Source organism: Gorilla gorilla, chromosome 23 (assembly GCF_029281585.2).
Source record: "Gorilla gorilla gorilla isolate KB3781 chromosome 23, NHGRI_mGorGor1-v2.1_pri, whole genome shotgun sequence".
Taxonomy (NCBI): Eukaryota; Metazoa; Chordata; class Mammalia; order Primates; family Hominidae; genus Gorilla; species Gorilla gorilla.
The window spans coordinates 41,996,732-42,016,146 of record NC_086018.1 but is presented as its reverse complement, the minus strand read 5'-3'; the positions used below and the strand labels follow the sequence as shown (position 1 = coordinate 42,016,146).

Here is a 19,415-nt window from a genome sequence, read left to right as displayed (position 1 = left end):
GGCCAGGAGTTTCAGACCAGCCTGGCCAACATGGTGAAACCCCATCTCTACTAAAAATACAAAAATTAGCCAGGCATGGTGGCGGGCACCTACAATCCCAGCTACTCAGAATGCTGAGGGAGGAGAGTTGCTTGAACCCAGGGGGCAGAGGTTGCAGTGAGCTGAGATTGCACCACTTCACTCCAGCCTGTGCAACAGAGTGAGATTCCATCTCAAAAAAAAAAAAAATTGTTCTGTCTGTTGTAATGATTTTTTTGTCTTGTCTGTGCTACAGATGACAATCAAGAACTGGCTTGATGGCTGTGGACTAAGTTGTATTTCTTTTCAAGGTGAGAGGAAGGAAGGACAATGATCAAACCGGAAAAACTTTCCTCCTTCCTGGCCTGGCTCCTGTGGAGTTTATATAACTAGCTTTCTCTCTGGGGTAATCTCACTAAAACTACTTTCCAAATTGCTTTGCAGAGCAGCAAACATAAATATTAACTTCAAGATTGGAAAGTGCCACTTTCTAATAAAAAGAGAGAATTTAATGAGATGCAGAAATATGAACTTAGCTCCTTCTCCATCAATGCCGCCTTTGCTTCTTAATATGCTCCCCACATATGCCTCGTGCCAGGGCTATGCATACATTGTACACTTGGAAAATGATTATGAAAATCAGATTACATGCAGCTGCCCCTATTAAAGAAAACCATTTGGTTTGCTTTTGAACTGTGGCTTCTGAAGAGGCCAGTTCCATATAATCTTAATTAAGGACAAGGAGGAAACATTTCCTGAGCTGGTGCTGCACGCACTCTGTGCCCCATGCTGGGGCCTGCACTGTGTGGTCTCAGTCAACCTCCCTTACCCACACTCTTGCCTTGGAGAATCTGGGCCTGCAGAAAGAGGGACCGGAGTCCAGTGTGTTTGAACAAACGGAAACATTGTTTCTCTGTGTATAGTACCCAAACACACGACCCTTGAACAGCACATGCTGGAACTGTGCAGGTCCACTTACATGTGGATCTTTTTCTCTTCTTTTCTTTTTCAAACAGAGATGGAGGTCTTGCTGTGTTGCCCAGGTTGGTCTTAAACTGCTGTCCTCAAGCTATCCACCCACATTAGCCTCCCAGAGTGCTGAGAAAAATCTTTTTCAATAGAAGTTACACCGAGCCAGGCATGGTGGCTTACACCTGTAATCCCAGCACGTTGGGAGGCCGAGGTGGGCAGATCACTCGAGGTCGGGAGTTCGAGAGCAGCCTGGCCAACATGGCAAAACCCTGTCTCTACCAAAAATACAAAAATTAGCTGAGCATGGTGGCGGGCACCTGTAATCCCAGCTACTCAGGAGGCTGAGGCAGGAGAATAGCTTGAACCGGGGAGGTGGAGGTTGCAGTGAGCCGAGATCGCACCACTGCACTCCAGCCTGGGAGACAGAGTGAGACTCCATCCAAAAAAAAAAAAAGAACAATGTAATGTATCTCCAAAACATTATGTTGAATGAAAGAGGCCAGACAGATGCAAAAGAGCACAGACTGCGTGAATCCACTTATTTGAAGTTCAAGAGCAGGTGACCTCTGTTCTGTGTTGATAGTGGCTTCGCCGGCGTGGTGAGGGGCACTGAGGATCTCCCCTGCATATGGGCACCAGCAGGCTGGCTGGGTGATGTGCAGCGTGATCTGGCGGTAGTCACACAGTGTACACAAACGTGAAAAGTCAACGGACGTTCCACTGAAACGTGTGCATTTCCCTCTATATAAATTAGACCTCAATAAATTCTTGGGGAAAAGAAAGTCAATATGTGATACCCCTGGATGGGATAATTTGGATTCTTTACAGGTGTGAGTTTCCTTCTGGATGACACGGCAGCACTCTAAGTGCTTAAAGAGGGTCTTAGAAGCTGCAAGCGGCCAGGCACGGTGGCTCACGCCTGTAATCCCAGCACTGTGGGAGGCCGAGGCAGACGGATCACCTGAAGTCAAGAGTTCGAGATCAGCCTGGCCAACGTGGTGAAACCTGTATCTACTAAAACTACAAAAAAATTAACCGGGCGTGGTGGTGCGTGCCTGTAGTCTTAGCTACTTGGGAGGCTGAGGCACGAGAATTGCCTGAACCCGAGAGGGGGAGGTTGCAGTAAGCTGACATCGCGCAACTGCACTCCAGCCTGGGTGACAGAGCGAGACTGTCTCAAAAAAGTTAAAAAAAAAAAAAAGTTAAGTAAATAAAGCTGTAAGCTTTCTTTCACTTCTCTTTAATAGAACTAAAAAGAAGCTGATATTTCTCAAAATAAATAAATAAATAAATAAATAAATAAATAAATAAATAAATACCGCCTGTAGCTCTTTGGGAGAGAAAAGGGAACTCATTCCAGGGAATACTAAGACTGTGAAATGTCTTCTTGTGTTGCTCATTTTCAAACCTCCAAGCAATTTTAGGCGAGTTAGAAGTGTGTAGAGAAGCGATGGAAATATTTAATTGATGTGCGATGGAGAAAATGCCTTATTTCCCCCAGGTTATACTTTTGAGGCAATCTTACTGCACTTTGGGGTAGGCTTTTCAAGCACGCTGTAACCATAATATCTAAACTAGCATTTTGAAATGGTGTTATTTAATCAGTCTGCTAATTTAGTGATCTGGCAAGAGAGTAACCTGCGATGTTCACAGTAAATACTAAGAGCAGGAGGAGATGACCAGACTTGCCTAGAATTTTAAAACTGTGATGGAAACACTTCTGCCCATGCCACGTGTGAGCAGAACATGAATCACCGACTACACTGATCAACCGTCTTTCACTCAAATGATTTTGGAAGCATCAGCAAACTCTGAGACAAGGGAAGTTGGATTTTCATTTATTAGCAATTCCTCCGAGTTCTCTTTTTGCATACCAGGCAGAGTAAACCACATATGCATTTTGTTCCCTTAAATATTTTATAGATGAAGATGGAATAAATAACATGGTACCAAGTTATTGGTTCCTAGTCTTCCATGGGGGAAAACTGGGAAAGTCCCCCAAAGATTATGCCCCCTTTAAAAAAGACTCCCCTCTGACCAGCTATGAGAAAATGGGGGATGAGCAAGCTCCTTGAAACATGCCAGGACCTCTTAGGTGGGTGGGAGAACAAAGGCCAAGTCTATTAGACATTCACACCTTAGTCTGAATTTCTTTTGCCATTCATTTGCCATCCAGGTATCACCTGCTTACAAAATGAAAGGTTTTTATTTTCTCCTCCCACCCAATTTGAGAGCAGTGAGGGGATGAGAGTGGTGTTTTGGATGAAGGAGAGAATGATGACGGGGGTAGGGGAGAACTGAAGTGTAGGGCTTTGTGGGAGGGAACTTGCTCTACAATGCTGGAGCTAAGGATGTGGCGGCCATAGCACATCATGAGAACATTGCTGTGGCCAGGGAGGACACAGTGGTCTAGGGCAGGGGTGTGTAAGGGGCCAGACAGACTCTGATGCCAGGACTCAATTTTTTTAATATTATTTATTTATTTATTTATTTATTTACTGAGACAGCATCTCACTCTGTCACCCAGGCTGGAGTGCAGTGGTGCGATCTTGGCTCACTGCAACCTCTGCCTCCCAGGTTCAAGCACCAGCAGGCTTACAATTTTCTTGCCTCAGCCTCCCGAGCAGCTGGGATTACAGGCATGCACCACCACGCCCGGCTAACTTTTGTATAAAGTAGAGACAGGGTTTCATCATGTTGGCCAGGCTGGTCTCAAACTCCTGACCTCAAGTGATCCACCTGCCTCAGCCTCCCAAAGTGCTGGGATTATAGGCGTGAGCCGCCGTGCCTGGCTACAAGGACTCAATTTTGCTATTGTAGCTTGAATGCAGCCACAGATGATGTGTAAGCAGGCCAGGTGCGTGTGGCTCCCACCTTCATCCCAGGACTTTGGGAGGCTGAGGCAGGAGGATCACTTGAGCCCTGGAGTTCGAGAACCACCTGGGCAACACAGGAAGAGTCCATCTCTATGAAAAATATTTTTAAAAAATTAGTCAGGCATGGCCGGGCGCAGTGGCTCATGCCTGTAATCGCAGCACTTTGGGAGGCCGAGGCGGGAGGATCACGAGGTCAGGAGATCGAGACCATCCTGGCTAACACAGTGAAACCCTGTCTCTGAGGCAGGAGAATGACGTGAACCCAGGAGGCAGAGCTGACAGTGAGCTGAGATTGCGCCACTGCACTCTAGCCTGGGCGAGAGAGCGAGACTCCATCTCAAAAAAAAATTAGGCATGGTGTCTAATTCCAATAAAACTTTTTTTTAAGAACACAGAAATGTGAATTTCACATAATTTTCATATGTCATAAAATTTTTGATTTTTTTGGTCCCAAACATTTAAAACGTAAACTCATCCTTCACTCGCAGGCCATACAAAACCAGATACTATGCAGATTCGGGAGCAGAGAGCAGCCAAAATTCAATTCATTTACTGCACATTTTACCTGAAAGTCCTAATAGTGGTGATGCTGATGGTACCACCAAAAACCGATGTTTGAAAACAACAGTGATTCAGATTCTGTTGTTCTGAACTCTAAGGGAGCTTCATTAGGAATGCGTCAGCACAGTACTTCCAAAAGTGGGTCAGTAACAACTCCACTTCTCATCATTTATTCCATGAAAGTTTCTGCACAATTATACAAAGGTATGAGCACACTGCAGGACTGCTTGTCATACAGGGGAACGGGGATCACCTAAATGTGCCTGTTTGATTACACAAATTATAGGACAGTGCAGCCGCCCCAGGGAACATTATGAGACACCCTGGCAGGGGAAAGGGCAGAGTGATCTCAGTGGGACGTGGTGCCATTCATCACATGGGGTTAAGCAGAAAAGCAACTTGTGCTTTCTCCTTTGCACACTCATGGATTCATTCATTCCACAAATACTGAGTGCCAGTTTATGTGTGATTCCAGGCCGTGGGGTGCACTCGTGAACAAAATGAACAAGACCTCCTCTGCCAAGCTTACATTCTAATGGGAATTACATTTGCAATTTTAAAGATTCATATGGGGACGGGCGCGGTGGCTCATGCCTGTAATTCCAGCACATTGGGAGGCCGAGGAGGGTGGATCACAAGGTCAGAAGTTCAAGATCAGCCTGGCCAAGATGGTGAAACCCTGTCTCTACTAAAAATACAAAAAATTAGCTGGGCTTGGAGGTGGGTGCCTGTAATCCCAGCTACTCGAGAGGCTGAGGCAGAGAATTGCTTGAACCCAGGAGGCAGAGGTTGCAGTGAGCTGAGATCATGCCACTGCACTCCGGCCTCAGTGACAGAGAAAAACTCCGTCTCAAAAAAAAAAAAAAAAAAGATTCATATGCACACATATGTATGCATATATGAGCATATATATGTGTATATATAGGTTTTTACATATATAATGTTTATTATATAAAAGAGGGTTTTTAAAGGGTTAAATAATGGTTTATATATTAACAAGAGAGTTTATATAATAGGTTTTAAAACCTATTTTATATATATGTAAAACATATTACATATATCATGTATATTATATATTACATACGTATGTGTGTATATATATAGGTTTTTACATATATATATAAAGCTTTATGGCAGAATGCCACTTTACCTTAATACTTTGTCAATGGTGAATTGCTGATTTGAACTCTGCCTTTGTATCTGTCCGTACAAAAAAATAACAAGTTGATGTTATTTAGAGCAAATAGAACTGATTTCAAAACTGATTAGAATATATTTTGATTGAGAAAATGAATACTCAGACAGGCATTATCATCAGTTAAAAACTCAGTCTGACATAAAAGTGATAGAAACTTTCATGGGTTTGGGTTTGCAACTTGTATGTTAAAATCTGTCTCATGCTCATCCACATAGCATACCTACTGTAGCTCATTACCAATTGAGATCAGAGGTCTGAACAGCTGTAAGCAAATTATCCTCTTAAATCAGGAAAATATTAAAATGTAAAGCTCAATTCTGTGTGCTAAATTATCTTAAGACAGTCAAAATTTCAAATTCGCAAGGAAATCAGTAAAATGGAAGGCATGAAAAGACTATTCAAACATCACTGCTACTTAAATACTATAATGAGCTTTTAAAATATGGAGCTTTATTTATTTATTACTTATTTATTTTTAAGATGGAGTCTCGTTCTGTCGCCCAGGCTGGAGTACAGTGGTGCGATCTCGGCTCACTGCAAGCTCTGCCTCCCGGGTTCACGCCATTCTCCTGCCTCAGCCTCCTGAGTAGCTGGGACTACAGGCACCCACCCCCACACCCAGCTAATTTTTTTTTTTTTTTGTACTTTTAGTAGAGATGGGGTTTCCCCGTGTTAGCCACGATGATCTCGATTTCCTGACCTCGTGATCCGCCCGCCTCGGCCTCTCAAAGCGCTGGGATTACAGGCATAAGCCACCATGCCCAGCCTGTCATCTCTATTTTTATAAGCAAGCAAGAAAGACAGGCAGGTTGTGGCAGCACTCTTGGACCCTTGTCCTCAGGGTGGCAGACCCAAGCATCTATCTCTAATACAGTCTGAGTGTTATCAAAGTCAGCCAAAGTACGCTGCAAAAGATAAATACTTTTCTATAACTAAATGGTATGGTTTTCTCAAAATCTAAAAGAAAAATGCAAAATGAATCTTTTTTTCTCAGAAGCATGCTTTCCTTGCACATAGTAGGCATCCAGGTATATTCACTCAATCATAAAATCCTGTCTCTAGACCGCGCGTGGTGGCTCACGCCTGAAATCCCAGCACGCTGGGAGGCTGAGGTGGGTGGATCACTTGAGGTCAAGAGTTCGAGACCAACCTGGCCAACATGTGAAACCCCATCTCTACTAAAATACAAAAATCAGTTGGGCGTGGTGGTGCGCACCTGTAATCCCAGCTACTCGGAGACGGGCGGGGGGGCTGAGGCAGGAGAATTGCTTGAACCTGGGAGGCGGAGGTTGCAGTGAGCCGAGATCGTGCAACTGTGCTCCAGCCTGGGTGACAGAGCAAGACTCCGTCTCAAAAAAAAAAAAAAACAAAAACAAAAACAAAAAAACCTGTCTCTAAAGGTAGAAACAACCCAAACGTCCACTGACACATGAAGGGATAAAGAAAATGTGGTGTATGCATGCATATATACATGAAATTCTGACTCAGCCTACAACGCAGATGAACTTTGAGGACATGATGCTAAGTGTGATAAGCCAGTCACAGAAGGACACATACTGTATGATCCTGCTTAGATGAGGCACCTAGAGGAGTCAAATTCATAGCGACAGGAAGTAGAACAGTGGCTGCAGGGGCTGGGAAGGACCGAATTGGGAGTGAGTGCCTAATGGGTGCAGTTTCAGCTTGGGAATGAGAGAGTTCTGGAGATGGGTGGTGGTGATGGTTGCTCAACAGTGTAAATGGATTTAAGCCACTGAACTGTAGACCTCAAATGGTACATTTTATGTGCATTTTACCAAAAAAAACTTTTTTAAAGCCTGTTGTCAAACCCACATAAATCACGGCCTGAAACTAAAGGTAATTCAAAGTCTTGCCTTGGGGGATTGGAAAAGCCTCTAAAACTTTCTCGTGGAGAAGAGGAATCTACAGGAAGGAAGGAGATGGAGACTTCCCGCTGAGGAGCGCGGGAGGGAAGAAATGAGTCCAGAGGCTCCCAGAGGCAGAAGAGGGTGAACAGAGAGCCCGCCCTTGGGAAAGAGAATAAAGGATGCTCTGGCCATGACCCATGACTGGAAATTCACATGAATCTCTGGCCTCCAGCGTGGGAGTGCAGAGCCTGATGCAGGCCCCATGCTAAACTGCAAAGCAGCACGGGAAAGGATGGGTTTCTCGGAGGAGACTCCACTCCCCCCAGCCCACCTTCCTCCCATAGGCGGAGCTGGGCACCCCCTCCCCATCTTTCCTGGGTACCCCCTGCTGACCTGTTCTTCCCCACTAGACCTGAAGTGTCATCTCCGCCCGCTGTACCCGCAAACGCAGCCTCGCACACACTAAGAGCTTGATCGCTGTCCCCCAAACGGTTGAATGAACGGAAGGTAGTGGCTACTGACAGTAGGTGGATGGTAACCATTGTGAAGCTTCCTATGGGTCCCTGGGATCTTTGTGCCGTTTGCATCCGCGCAGCAGAACTCGCATGGATGGGAGCAGCTGATCTGGGGCTCCCCTCCTGCACTTGCCCAGGTGAAAGATTCAGCGATGAAGGTGATTTGCCCTCACACGGGGCATGACAGGGGGAGGTACTGCACACAAATAGAAGGAAATGTTAGGGAACAAAGCTTTGCTGTTACTAGCTTTCTGGCTGCCTGTCCAGGAGATCCTGCCACGTGGCAGGTGGGAGCTGAGTTACCTATGAGAGGAGAGGGCTGAAGGTATTAAAGTGTGCTGAGTTCAAACCTAGAGGGTGCTCCTCAATCCTGACTGCGCACACAGGCCACCCGGGAATCTTGCAAAACCACAGGGTGGACTGGGCAGGGCCTGGGACTCTGCATTTCTTTTTCTCTCTTTTTTTTCTTTTCCGAGATGTAGCCTCGCTCTGTCCCCAGGCTGTAGTGCAGTGGCACGATCTCAGCTCACTGCAACCTCTGCCTTCTGGGCTCAAGTGATTCCCCTGCCTCAGCCTCCCAAGTAGCTGGGACTACAGGCGCATGCCACCACGCCCGACTAATTTTCTGTATTTTAGTTAGAGACAGCGTTTCACTATTTTGGTCAGGATGGCCTCAATCTCCTGACCCCGTGATCTGCCCACCTTGGCCTCCCAAAGTGCTGGGATTACAGGCGTGAGCCACGGCATCTGGCCAGGACTCTGCATTTCTAATGTATCGTCAGATTCCTGCACTACACTTGGAGTGGCGTAAGATGCTAGGATATACACTATTGAAAGCATTCCATGGGCCTGGCGTGGTGCCCTGTGCCTGTAATCCCAAAGGGTTGGGAGGCTGAGGCTGAGGCTGAGGCAGGAGCATCACTTGAGCCCAGAAGTTCAAGACGATCCTGGGAAACATAGCAAGACCCTGCCTCTATAAAAAATATTTTTAAAATAGCTGGGCATGGTGGCATGCGCCTGTGGTCCCAGCTCTTCCAGAGACTGAGGTGGGAGGATCCGTTGAGCCAGGGAGTTGAGACTGCAGTGAGCTATGATAGCACTGTTACCAGTGGAGGGTCTTGATTATGAGTCATCCAGGTTCTTGGCGTTTTGAACAAAGAATTGGGCAAAATGCACAAACAAAGAAACAATAGAATGAAGCAACGGAAGCACAGATATATTGAAACAGAAGTACACTCCTCAAAGTGGGAGCAGGCTCTAGCAAGTGGCTGAGAGCCCTGGTTACAGAATTGTCTGGGGTTTAAATACCCTCTAGGTTGTTACTTGATTACAACCGATGTAAATGAAGAAGTGGCCTGCGACCAGTCTGATTGGTTGTGGGAGGGGACCAATCAGAGGAACTTCCCATTTTTCATCTGCCATGCAGTGGAAAGGTGGGAGGGTTGAGTAGCCTCTGATCCTTTCGTTACTTGGGTGTGCAGAGGTGGGGTTTTCCTTTTGATTCAGCTCTAGGAAATCAGTGCAAATCAGCCTTAGGTACCCTGCCTCCAGAACCCATTCTCCTGCCTCAGCACCACTGCACTCCAGCCTGGGTGACAGAGCAAGACCTTGTCTCTGAAAAAATTAAAGAAAAGAAAGAGAAAAGCATGTAACAGGAACTACAGTATGCTATTATTTGCGTAAAAAGGAAAAAAAAAAACGGCCAGGCGTGGTACCTCACACATGTAATCTCAGCACTTTGGGAGTTCAAGGCAGGAGGATCGCTTGAGCCCAGGAGTTTGACACCAGCCTAGGCAATATAGCAACACCCTGTCTCTACAAAAAAAAAAAAAGAAAAAGAAAAAATTAGCTGGGCATGGTGGCACACACCTATAGTCTCAGTTATTTGGGAGGCTGAGGCAGGACGATTGCTTAAGTCCAGGAGGTTGAAGCTGCAGTGAGCCGTGATTGTGCCACTGCACTCCAGCCTGGGCGACAGAGTGAAACCCTCTCTCAAAAATAAATAAATAAAACTATAAAATTTTTTTTAATCATTGATTTTTAAAGAGCTGTTGTATTTTTCCCACCTTTATTGGAAAATAAAGATTTTCTGTTTTCAAGGCTCATAAGAAGGTCGATCAGGAGTCTGTTGAGTACACAGCACTGTCCCTGAGAACCTTTTAAATCAATCATCCATTTTTAGAATCTTTTTGGAACAATGGCTCCTAATTCTCCTTAAAATGTACTTCAGGTGCTTAACCCTATTGCCTGTTCTGGCTTAGCCCAGAAGACAAAAGCAGTGCATGCTCACAAACCGGACGTTGTGTTGCAGGACAATCAAAGACTGGAGAGACCGAAAAGGTTCAGGAGAGTTTATTAAATTAAGGTGATCACCAGCTCAGCCGGACATAGGTCCAGAAAGTTTGAGCCCCGAACAAAGGGCTTTTTCTACTTGTAAACATCTTAAGGCAGGAACTACGTGAGGCGGGAAGCAAGTTACAGAAGCAAGAAACAAAGACAGCATTACAACATTTCTTATATCTTGAGAGAAACATGTCTTGCCACCTAAACTTATTGGTCTTGTGACCCTGCAGCCATGCTAGGGAGGAAAGCAGGAACTCGCTGGGCCTGCAATAAACTTTGAGGAATGTGGAGTTGGGGAGTATAGTTAAGGTCCACTGTCCACAGAGAGAAGACAGACTGTTAATATTCTCTTTTAACTTGAGAGTAAGGGGGGGGTCACACTTTGCAGCAACTTTGAGAGGATTTTAAAATTTCTATTACTACTACTGTTAGGTTATAGTTGATTTTATTAATTCCTTCTTCAGTTGCGGGGAGCTCAAAAGGGTCCTCACTGACTTCACGCGCCACCTGGAGCGCCTGCTCCTGCCCCAGCACCTCTGCCAGCAGGGGGTACTCAGGCTCCCTTTTCTGTGCCCATGGCTCTGCTACTTCGTGTCTGCTGTGATGTCTTTGGCAAACATCTAGTTTGATTGTTTTTTTCTCACTCAAGCTCAGAAAAGGTGGAACTTATTTTCTCTGACCAGAGAATGACATGCAGATGGATACACCCCTCTCCATCCTGTTCTAGAGGCTTCCATCCCAAGAGTGGGGAAGGGCCAGCACCTGGCAAAGTTCTCCAAACAGAACTAGGGGCTCCCTGGAGAAGGGGAGTGGCCAGCCCTGCAGAAGCCAGGCCCAGCAGCGGCAACTACAGGTCATTTGGAACAACTTCAGGGAAGGGGACATCGGAGGCAAGGGATGGGCAGACACAGGAGGCTGTGGGACCTCTGGGGCTAAAGAGGAGGGCAAACCTGACGGCGGTTGCCAGAAGAGCCACCCGTACAACACCCTGCACCTGGCCCAATGTCCAGGTTGGAGGAACGAATAAGCGAACAAAGGAAGTGAGAATCCAAAGCCAGCTCCAACTCCTAAACACAGGCTCTTTCCACCCCAACACAAGGTTTCCTGCTCCCCACCCCTGGAAGAGCAGTTTTCAGACAGACAGGAAAGGCTAGGACCCTGGCCTGGGAGTGTGGGAATGGAAAGAAAGGGTCAGGTTCCAGGGAGTCCAGTCCTGGCGTGGCTGCCGCAGCACATTATAACAGGGCTTAATCTCTCTGGGTTAAGGTTTGGTGATGAATCCTACTTAGTTTTTACTAGATACAGAACATCCCAGGAAATTCCATTCCACTTGATTTCTGCAGCCAGGTGGAATGGATGTCAAGTCAAGATGTCACCTTTCATCCCCAAGGCCACACCACAGTCTCTTTATGATGTTCTGGTATTTCCAGCAGTAGCTCTGCCCGCTCAGTATTTCAGGGAAATTACGTTTAGATGAACAGTAATTTCTGGCTATGATAATAAGATCAAAGCAATTGTATTTGGGTCTCTGACTCAATACAGGAAGGTCACCTTCTATTTCACAGTGACGGATGGATCCAGGCTGGCTATTATCTCAACCCTGCGAAGTCAGAATATTTTAATTGACTGGCACATCCATCTAGTGACAAATGTAGGGAATGCTTCATCCATTAGAAACTGATTGATTGAAAAGCACGGGGGAAGTACAGGGAAGAAAGGCTGTAATTTTCACAGTTGGTCAAACTTCACAGAATGTCCTTGCTTTTCAAAAATGATGACTATTTTTCTAACAAGATAATGCTGAATCTCCTTTTGCATGAACGTTTGTTGCTCTTAAAAAAGTTATCTAATGATTTGGCAAAGGAATCCAGTAATTTACTTGTCAGGAAGTCACTATGTATAAAGCTACAACTCTGGCACCGAGATGTGTGTGTCTGTGATTACCATTCGCCCCACTTTCTGGCAAAGCATTTTTCATTCTTGAAAACAGGCCAGCTGGTTTGACCCCAGGAAGGCACGACTGAGACGGCCTCCCACGGTTCACTATGCAAACTGAAATCTGTATGTGTAAATGTAAAAATGGGCCTCACGTTTAATGCAGAATTTAATGCCAGTCCTTGCTCTTTACAGCATTCTCCTGTGTACAGCCACGCAGGAAAGACATCCCTCTTACTAGAACCCACTGGGACTGGCAGGTTCTTACCCACCCCAAGGAGCGCAGAGACCATGCACCCGCCTCTGCCCCTCCACCAACACCCACTGCCCCCTCCTGCCACTTCTGAGTTCCTACCACGTGCCAGGCACTTCGCTTTTGTTTCTCTCGATACTGATAGGCTTGACTACCCCATTTCACAAAGGATCTGCGGCAGGGAGGTGAATATGATTTACATCTGAAAATAAAAGGAGGGTGCTTAAGTCCCAGCTTAGCCCTTATGGGCATTCTCACAATTACTGTATTGCAAGTCACCTGGGGAGGACCCCGAAAGCTGAAAAAATTAGCTTTGGACAACGATAGATCAGTGGTTCCCGAAGTGTGGTCCACGGCCCCCTGGAGATCCTGATACTCCTCCAGGGAGTCCATTGGGTTAAAACTATATTTATAATAATGCAAAGACATTACTTAGTTACTTGGTTCACTGGGTTGACATTTGCACTCACGATGCAAAAGCAGCTGTGGGTGAAAGTGCCTGCACCCTGGCAGAGAATGGCAGAGGCAACACACCCCTATGGCCATTGTATTCTTCGCCTCTGTGCTTGGGGAGGGAAACACAAATGCCAGTTTCGCTCATGAATGAAGCAGCAAAATGCTCCATGTCATTACATCTCAGCGCTTTTACCCTGTGTTCAAACATCCTAAGCAGAGAACACTTCTGCTGCTCACAGGGGCTCGTATGTCTCAAGGAAAGCCCTGGGTGATTGGGTCCAGGCCTGAATTGCCGCTGTGTTCATGGAACATTGTTTTTCCCTGGAAGAGCGACTAACAAACTATGGTGATTCAGACGTGGGTATCTGGCAGACATTTCCTTGGAAATGGACGAAGTGAGCTTCAAGTGTTTGCTGCCAATGGTAAAATGCGGGCTTCCAGTGAAAACTGGAATTTTTGGAAACTTGGATCCAGCATCATGAGCTTGGCAGCTTCCCAATACCTCCCTAACTTCTAATGGTCCCACTTCCGATGTACTGACTTTACAACAGCGTGAAATGGTTGCAATTTCTATGTCATGTACAGTATTCAACAAACTGCACAAGATCTTCAATACTTTCTTATAAAATAAGCTTTGTTTTAGATTTTTCCCAACTGTAGGCTAATATAAGTGTTCTGAGCATGTTCCAGGGAGGCTGGGCTAAGCCACCATGTCCAGTAGGTTAGGTGTACTTAATGCATTTTCAATTTACAATATTTTTGAATTACAACGGGTTTATCAAATGTAAGTCAACGAGCATCTGTACTTAGATTTTCCTGATCCAACGGGTGCTGATATTAATGAATGTGATCTTTTATTTATTCATTGATTGATTTTTCTGAGATGGATCTCGCTCTGTCACCCAGGCTGGAGTGCAGTGGCGTGATCTCGGCTCACTGCAAGCTCTGCCTCCCGGGTTCACGCCATTCTCCTGCCTCAGCCTCCCGAGTAGCTGGGACTACAGGCGCCCACCACCACGCCCAGCTAATTTTTTGTATTTTCAGTAGAGACAGGGTTTCACTGTGTTAGCCAGGCTTGTCTCGAACTCCTGACCTCAGGTGATCCGCCCACCTCGGCCTCCCAAAGTGCTGGGATTACAGGCATGGGCCACCGCACCTGGCCAAATGTGATCTTCTGTTTTGCATAATGAAGACATGTTGACATTTGGAAGATGTGCCTAATTCAGGGAACCAGTATTTTGCAAATGACTAGCATATGATGTTACAAAAGCATGCCTGGGTAAACAATCCAATCACAGTGCCAGGTAGACCAGCGGATCTTAACGGAACAGAGTATGAAAAAGACATAGACAGGGTTTCAGATTCCACACTGCAACTAACCTTTCAAAACCGTTCATTAGTTGAGTTTTGGTGAAGTATCAAAGAATGTTCACAGTTATCCGAAAAGGCTACTAAAATACTCTCTTTTCCAAATACGTATCTATGTGAAAACAGATTTTCTTCATATGCGTCAATCGAACAACTTCAAATGCAACAAACTGAACGCAGAACCAGATGCAAGAATCCCTCTGGTTTTGAAGACAGATATTAAAAGATCTGCAAAATTTTACAGGCGTGAGCCACCACGCCCGGCCTATTTCATCTGTATTTCTAAAAGTTATTTACTCAGGTTGGCCACTCTCCTCCACCTGGCTTTTCTTCATTGGGAAACAGGGGATTGGGCCTCATATTCACAGTGGCCCAGTATTTGAACCCCCATGAGAACTTGCTCAAGGTCATACGGCTGGTCAACCACAGAGCTGGGATTCACCTCCAGTCTGAATCACAATCTAAGAGCCACTGTTCAACCCCTTGTACATAATGTCCCCAGACAGGCAAAACAATCAATCTCTGGTGTTAAAAATCATCTAGCCTTTACCTTGGGGGTAGAAAGCCCTAGAAAGCTCATGAGTGGCATCCACTAAGCGTGGAATCTATTGCTTGAATACACCAAGATCTTCTCCTTTGGTAGAAGAAAAACCTGAGGAAAGCAGTGAGTGGATTTGGTAAACAGCCCCAACAGGGCAAGAGCCAGGGCCCCTGACCCGGGGCTCACTGCTAGTCCACTTTCTTTCTTTTTTTTGTGTGACAGGGTCTCGCTCTGTCACCCCAGCTGGAGTGCAGTGGTGCAATCACGGCTCACTGCAGCATTAACCTCCTGGGCTCAAGTGATCCTCCCACCTAAGTCTCCCAAGTAGCTGGGACCACAGATGCATGCCACCACACCCAGCTGTTTTTTTTTTTTTTTTCGTATAGATGGGTTTTCACTACGTTGTGCAGAGTAGTCTCAAATTCCTGGGCTCAAGCAACAATCCTCCCTCCTCAGCCTCCCAAAGTGCTAGGATTACAGGCATGAGCCACTGCACCCAGCCCTCATCCACTTTCTGACAGTTTTTCCCCCAAAACTTACCTCCTCCTTGAGCATATTCAGATGTTTCCACTCCTGATCTGTCTGAGCCAGGGAGAAGTGAACCAGCCAGAGAAGCCATGAGTGCCTGGGAGCACAGGCCCCGGCTGCAGGGACACCCACGTCTCAGCTCCAGCCTCCTGCTGCAGGTAGGAATGAACATTTTTTGTTTGTCGGATCCAGTTTCTCAAGAGAAGCTAGAAATTTGGACTTCTGAGTACAACCTGATTTTAACAACATTCGTTTTGTTTAAATCACAGCTCACCAGTTTTTGTTCTCTGGACTAAGGAATCCCCTTTTCTCTCCTCTTTGGTGATCTTTAAACACATGGTGCATTTGTGCACATCTAACTGTCCCAAAGGTAAATTTATCTGGTCTTTAAAAAGGGAGAATTCAGAAATTAAAATGAGTTCTTAGTTTAAGGAGCTGCTGGAGATGGGGAGGACGTCAAAGTGTAGGGCCTTTGCAGGAGTCACCCAATGGGAAAATGTGGCCTGATGGCAGATCCTCACCAGGTGACTGTCCTTTGTCCTAGTAGCGATGGCATTTGGCACAACAGTCTGCTCCCTCACTGGGTCATAAGACTTGTAGACAGCAGCCAGGTACAAAAGAGCCTTGTGGCACAGTGTGGCAGGCACACCACTGATGAAACCGTTTGTTAAAGGTCACAGTGTGTGTACCGAGAGCACCGCAGATTCATGATAACAGAGGAGTGATCATTCACAGCTGTTCTTCCAGAAGCATCGTGAAGATTAGGTTCACTAAAATCGATCTTCTTGTTACAAATGGAAGATGACCGAGCCAGCAGGCTTCCGGCACGGACCCGGCAGCATTCTTCAGCGGAAGCAGCCCGCTGGTTTCATGGCCCATCCCTCGCCGAGTAAAGCAAGAGGTTAATTAAACAAATACCCAGCTCTCTTCCAGTCCAGAACATTGAGGTATTTAGAGAAGAAACGGAGTAACATTAAGATGCAAAGAATCACTGAGCCAAGGGAGGATTTCATGGGGGATTTTGTGAGGCTTTCCATCTTTCTTTGCTCTCTGAGCTCTCTAAAATAGCAGCTATGAAATTCCTTCCCACAATGAACGTGCCTTATTTTTGGTCTTTTGTGGAAAGCACTTGATGAAGTGCCTCTGGCTTCACGCTCTAGTCTGCCCACTTACCCCCTGAGGATGAACAGAACCCGCATTTTCACCCAGGACCTCCACTGTTTTCACTCCACCTGTGGAGGAGCAGCCCGCGGAGTCCACCTGCAAATTAAACACGCTGCAGCCGCATGAGAGACAGCTGGCCCTGGTGAGCTTTCATTAAGGAGCTGGCTGTAGCGACCTGGGGTACCCCAGACTTGCTTGATTAAACAGGTACCTTTTCTCAGGCGACCCTTTCGCTGGGTTCTCCACTGACGGAGTAGATGATTTCTCAAAGATCATAGTGCTGAGTCTGTATTATTCAGATTTCACTGGTCTAAGTTGACAGTCTGAACATGACAGTGTTGAAACATGGGTTTCCGGTTTTCTCAAAGGCATAAACGTGAAACTGTAAAGAATAAATCATTTAGGGGGAAAAAGTACATTTTTCCATGTTCCTAACTATTACAAGGAAGGCAAAACTTTTTTTTTTTTTTGAGACAGAGTCTCACTCTGTCGCCCAGGTTGGAGCGCAGTGGCGGGATCTCAGCTTACTGCAACCTCTGCCTCATGGGTTCAAGCGATTCTCCTGCCTCAGCCTCCCGAGTAGCTGGGACTACAGGCATCTGTCACCACACCCAGCTAATTTTTCTATTTTTAGTAGAAGTGGGGTTTCACCATGTTGGCCAGGCTGGTCTTGAACTACTGGCCTCAAATGATCCACCCACCTCGGCCTCCCAAACTGCTGTGATTACAGGTGCAAGCCACCACGCCCAGCCAAAACTGTCTCTTTTTATATATTCTCTGTAAAATCCCTGCAGCTTCTGCAGGTAATGAGGGCGAGACAGTCCTGGGGCACCTGAGAGTGTGGCCCAGGGATAACATGGGTCCCCAGACTGAGGCCCAAATCTTCAGGTCATTTGGCAAAGACATAAACAACAAGTTACGGGGAGGACTGAAAGTGACAGGGACTCAGCCCCAGCTCAGAGAGAGAAAAAATCGGAGAGTAAAGCATGTGCAAAGCCCTGCAGGGCATCACCTGCAACACTAGACGTTACCATATGGCACCACTTTTTCAATTCAAAAAAGGTTTCACGTTCTTCAAAAACTTTTTTTATGTGTGACCAATTTAAGATTATCCCCCAAATATTAGAGAGATACTAGTTGTGTGAGACAGAATAATGTCCCACACTCCTACCCAGCCGAAGATGCACACCTCCTAATCCCTGGATCGTGTAAACGTTGACGATAACATGACAAGGGGGTGCTAAGGCTGCAGACGGAATTAAGGACGCTTATCTGCTGACCTAGAAATAAGACCCCTGGATTCCCCGGGCAGATCCAAGGTCACCACAAGGGCCCTTCAAAGACAGCAGAGACGCAGAGGAGGTAAGAGGGAGAGATGGGGGACACCACATGGCTGGCTTTAAAGATGGAGGTGACGTCGGCCAAGGAAAGTGGTGCCTCTGACTGCTGGCAAAGGAGGGGGATTTCCCCTTAGCGCCTCCAGGAGGACACAGCCCAGCAAGACCCATTCTGGGCTCTGATCTCCAGGCTACAAGAGGACTAATGTGTGTTGTTTTAAGCCCCCAGGTTTGTGGTGACTTAGAGCAGCCCCAGAAAATGCACACTCATTCATGCTGCCATTCGTCTGTAGACACCAGGCTCCCTCTTTGCTTCAGTGTCCCTAATGTTACACGGTTTGGATACTTCTCCCTTGCCACTCACACATTCAAATGGCTCGAGCACTGTGGCTCCAAGCGCCCGCTGCCGTGGGCCTCCTCTGACACCAGCTGGTGCACCGAGGGGAGCGCGCCCTCTCCGTAACAGCATGGCTGAGCTTCCTCTGGGGCAAAGCTCCCTCCTGCTGCCTGGCTCTGAATACACCATGTCTGGTACATGGGAACCAAACACAGAGACTCGCAGACACTGGGCGGGTGTGTGAGAACACGGGTGGTCCCGGGGAAAGGCCACGCGGGCCACACTGTTGAGTGAAAGCAAACCACATCCATGCTGCCTCAGAGTGTGTCTTTAACATTTATTGACGGGGTTTCCCACAGGGTCTGCAGTCAAAGAATCGCTGAGCCGTGTTTCCTCGAGAGACGGTGTGTGGCACGGGTGCCCTGCTGCTGCCCCAGTCCCAGAGCTTCTCCTGTAGGGGTGTCGGCTACAGGAACCTTATCCCAGCTCCAAACTGGACGCCATCACATATCCTAAAAAAAGGGGAGAGATCAGATGCGGTGGCCGCTCCGCCAGCCCTGCCATCTTCACGACTCAGTGAGCATGCGCCTCTCAGAAGGTGACACCTCCGCTTCCTCCTCCTCCTGCTGCCTTCCTGCCTGGCTGCCGGCCTCACCCTCACCGGCCCCGGCTGCTTCCTCCTTTGCTGGTTAAGAACCTTCACCAGCTGGTTAAGCCCTTGGAGAATGGAAAAGGGAAAGAAGGAGAGACCCAAATCCTCCTGCACTGCTCCCTCCTCACCTCCTTCACGTTCCCCTCTCCTGACGGAGAGGACAGAGGGCCGATGAGAGGCGGAGCAGGGAGGGAAGGAGCAGGAAGGACAAGGTGGGTAGTGAGGATGGAGGAGAGGCAGGTGGACAGAACTTAAGGTCCGCCCGGCCCCCAGAAGGTCCTGGGGCTTAGGAAACCAGCAGTACCGACAGCCCTACAGGGGTTTAGCCTGACCACCTCACCTCTTAGACCTGCTCCTGACCCCAGGAAGGAAGGATGCAAAGGTCACATTGGTTGCCATATCTGTTATGAGCTGACCTTCTGCAGGTGTGACTCCACACAGTGGTTAAGAACCTGGGGACAAACCACCAGGCCCATTTTCAGAGAGGAGCAAA

The 19,415-nt window shown here is 47.0% G+C and overlaps 1 protein-coding gene across 1 annotated transcript in view; it reads right to left on the bottom strand.

Moving 5' to 3' along the window:
* Positions 1-18,593: 18,593 nt before the first annotated feature.
* The window catches only part of SAMM50 (SAMM50 sorting and assembly machinery component), a 43,105-nt gene continuing 42,283 nt past the window's right edge, over positions 18,594-19,415 (bottom strand). Inside the window, exon 15 of the mRNA XM_031005332.3 lies at positions 18,594-18,782. Within this exon, the coding sequence (XP_030861192.1) occupies positions 18,737-18,782 (46 nt within the window). The 3' untranslated portion in view covers positions 18,594-18,736. The remainder of the gene's footprint in view (positions 18,783-19,415) is intronic.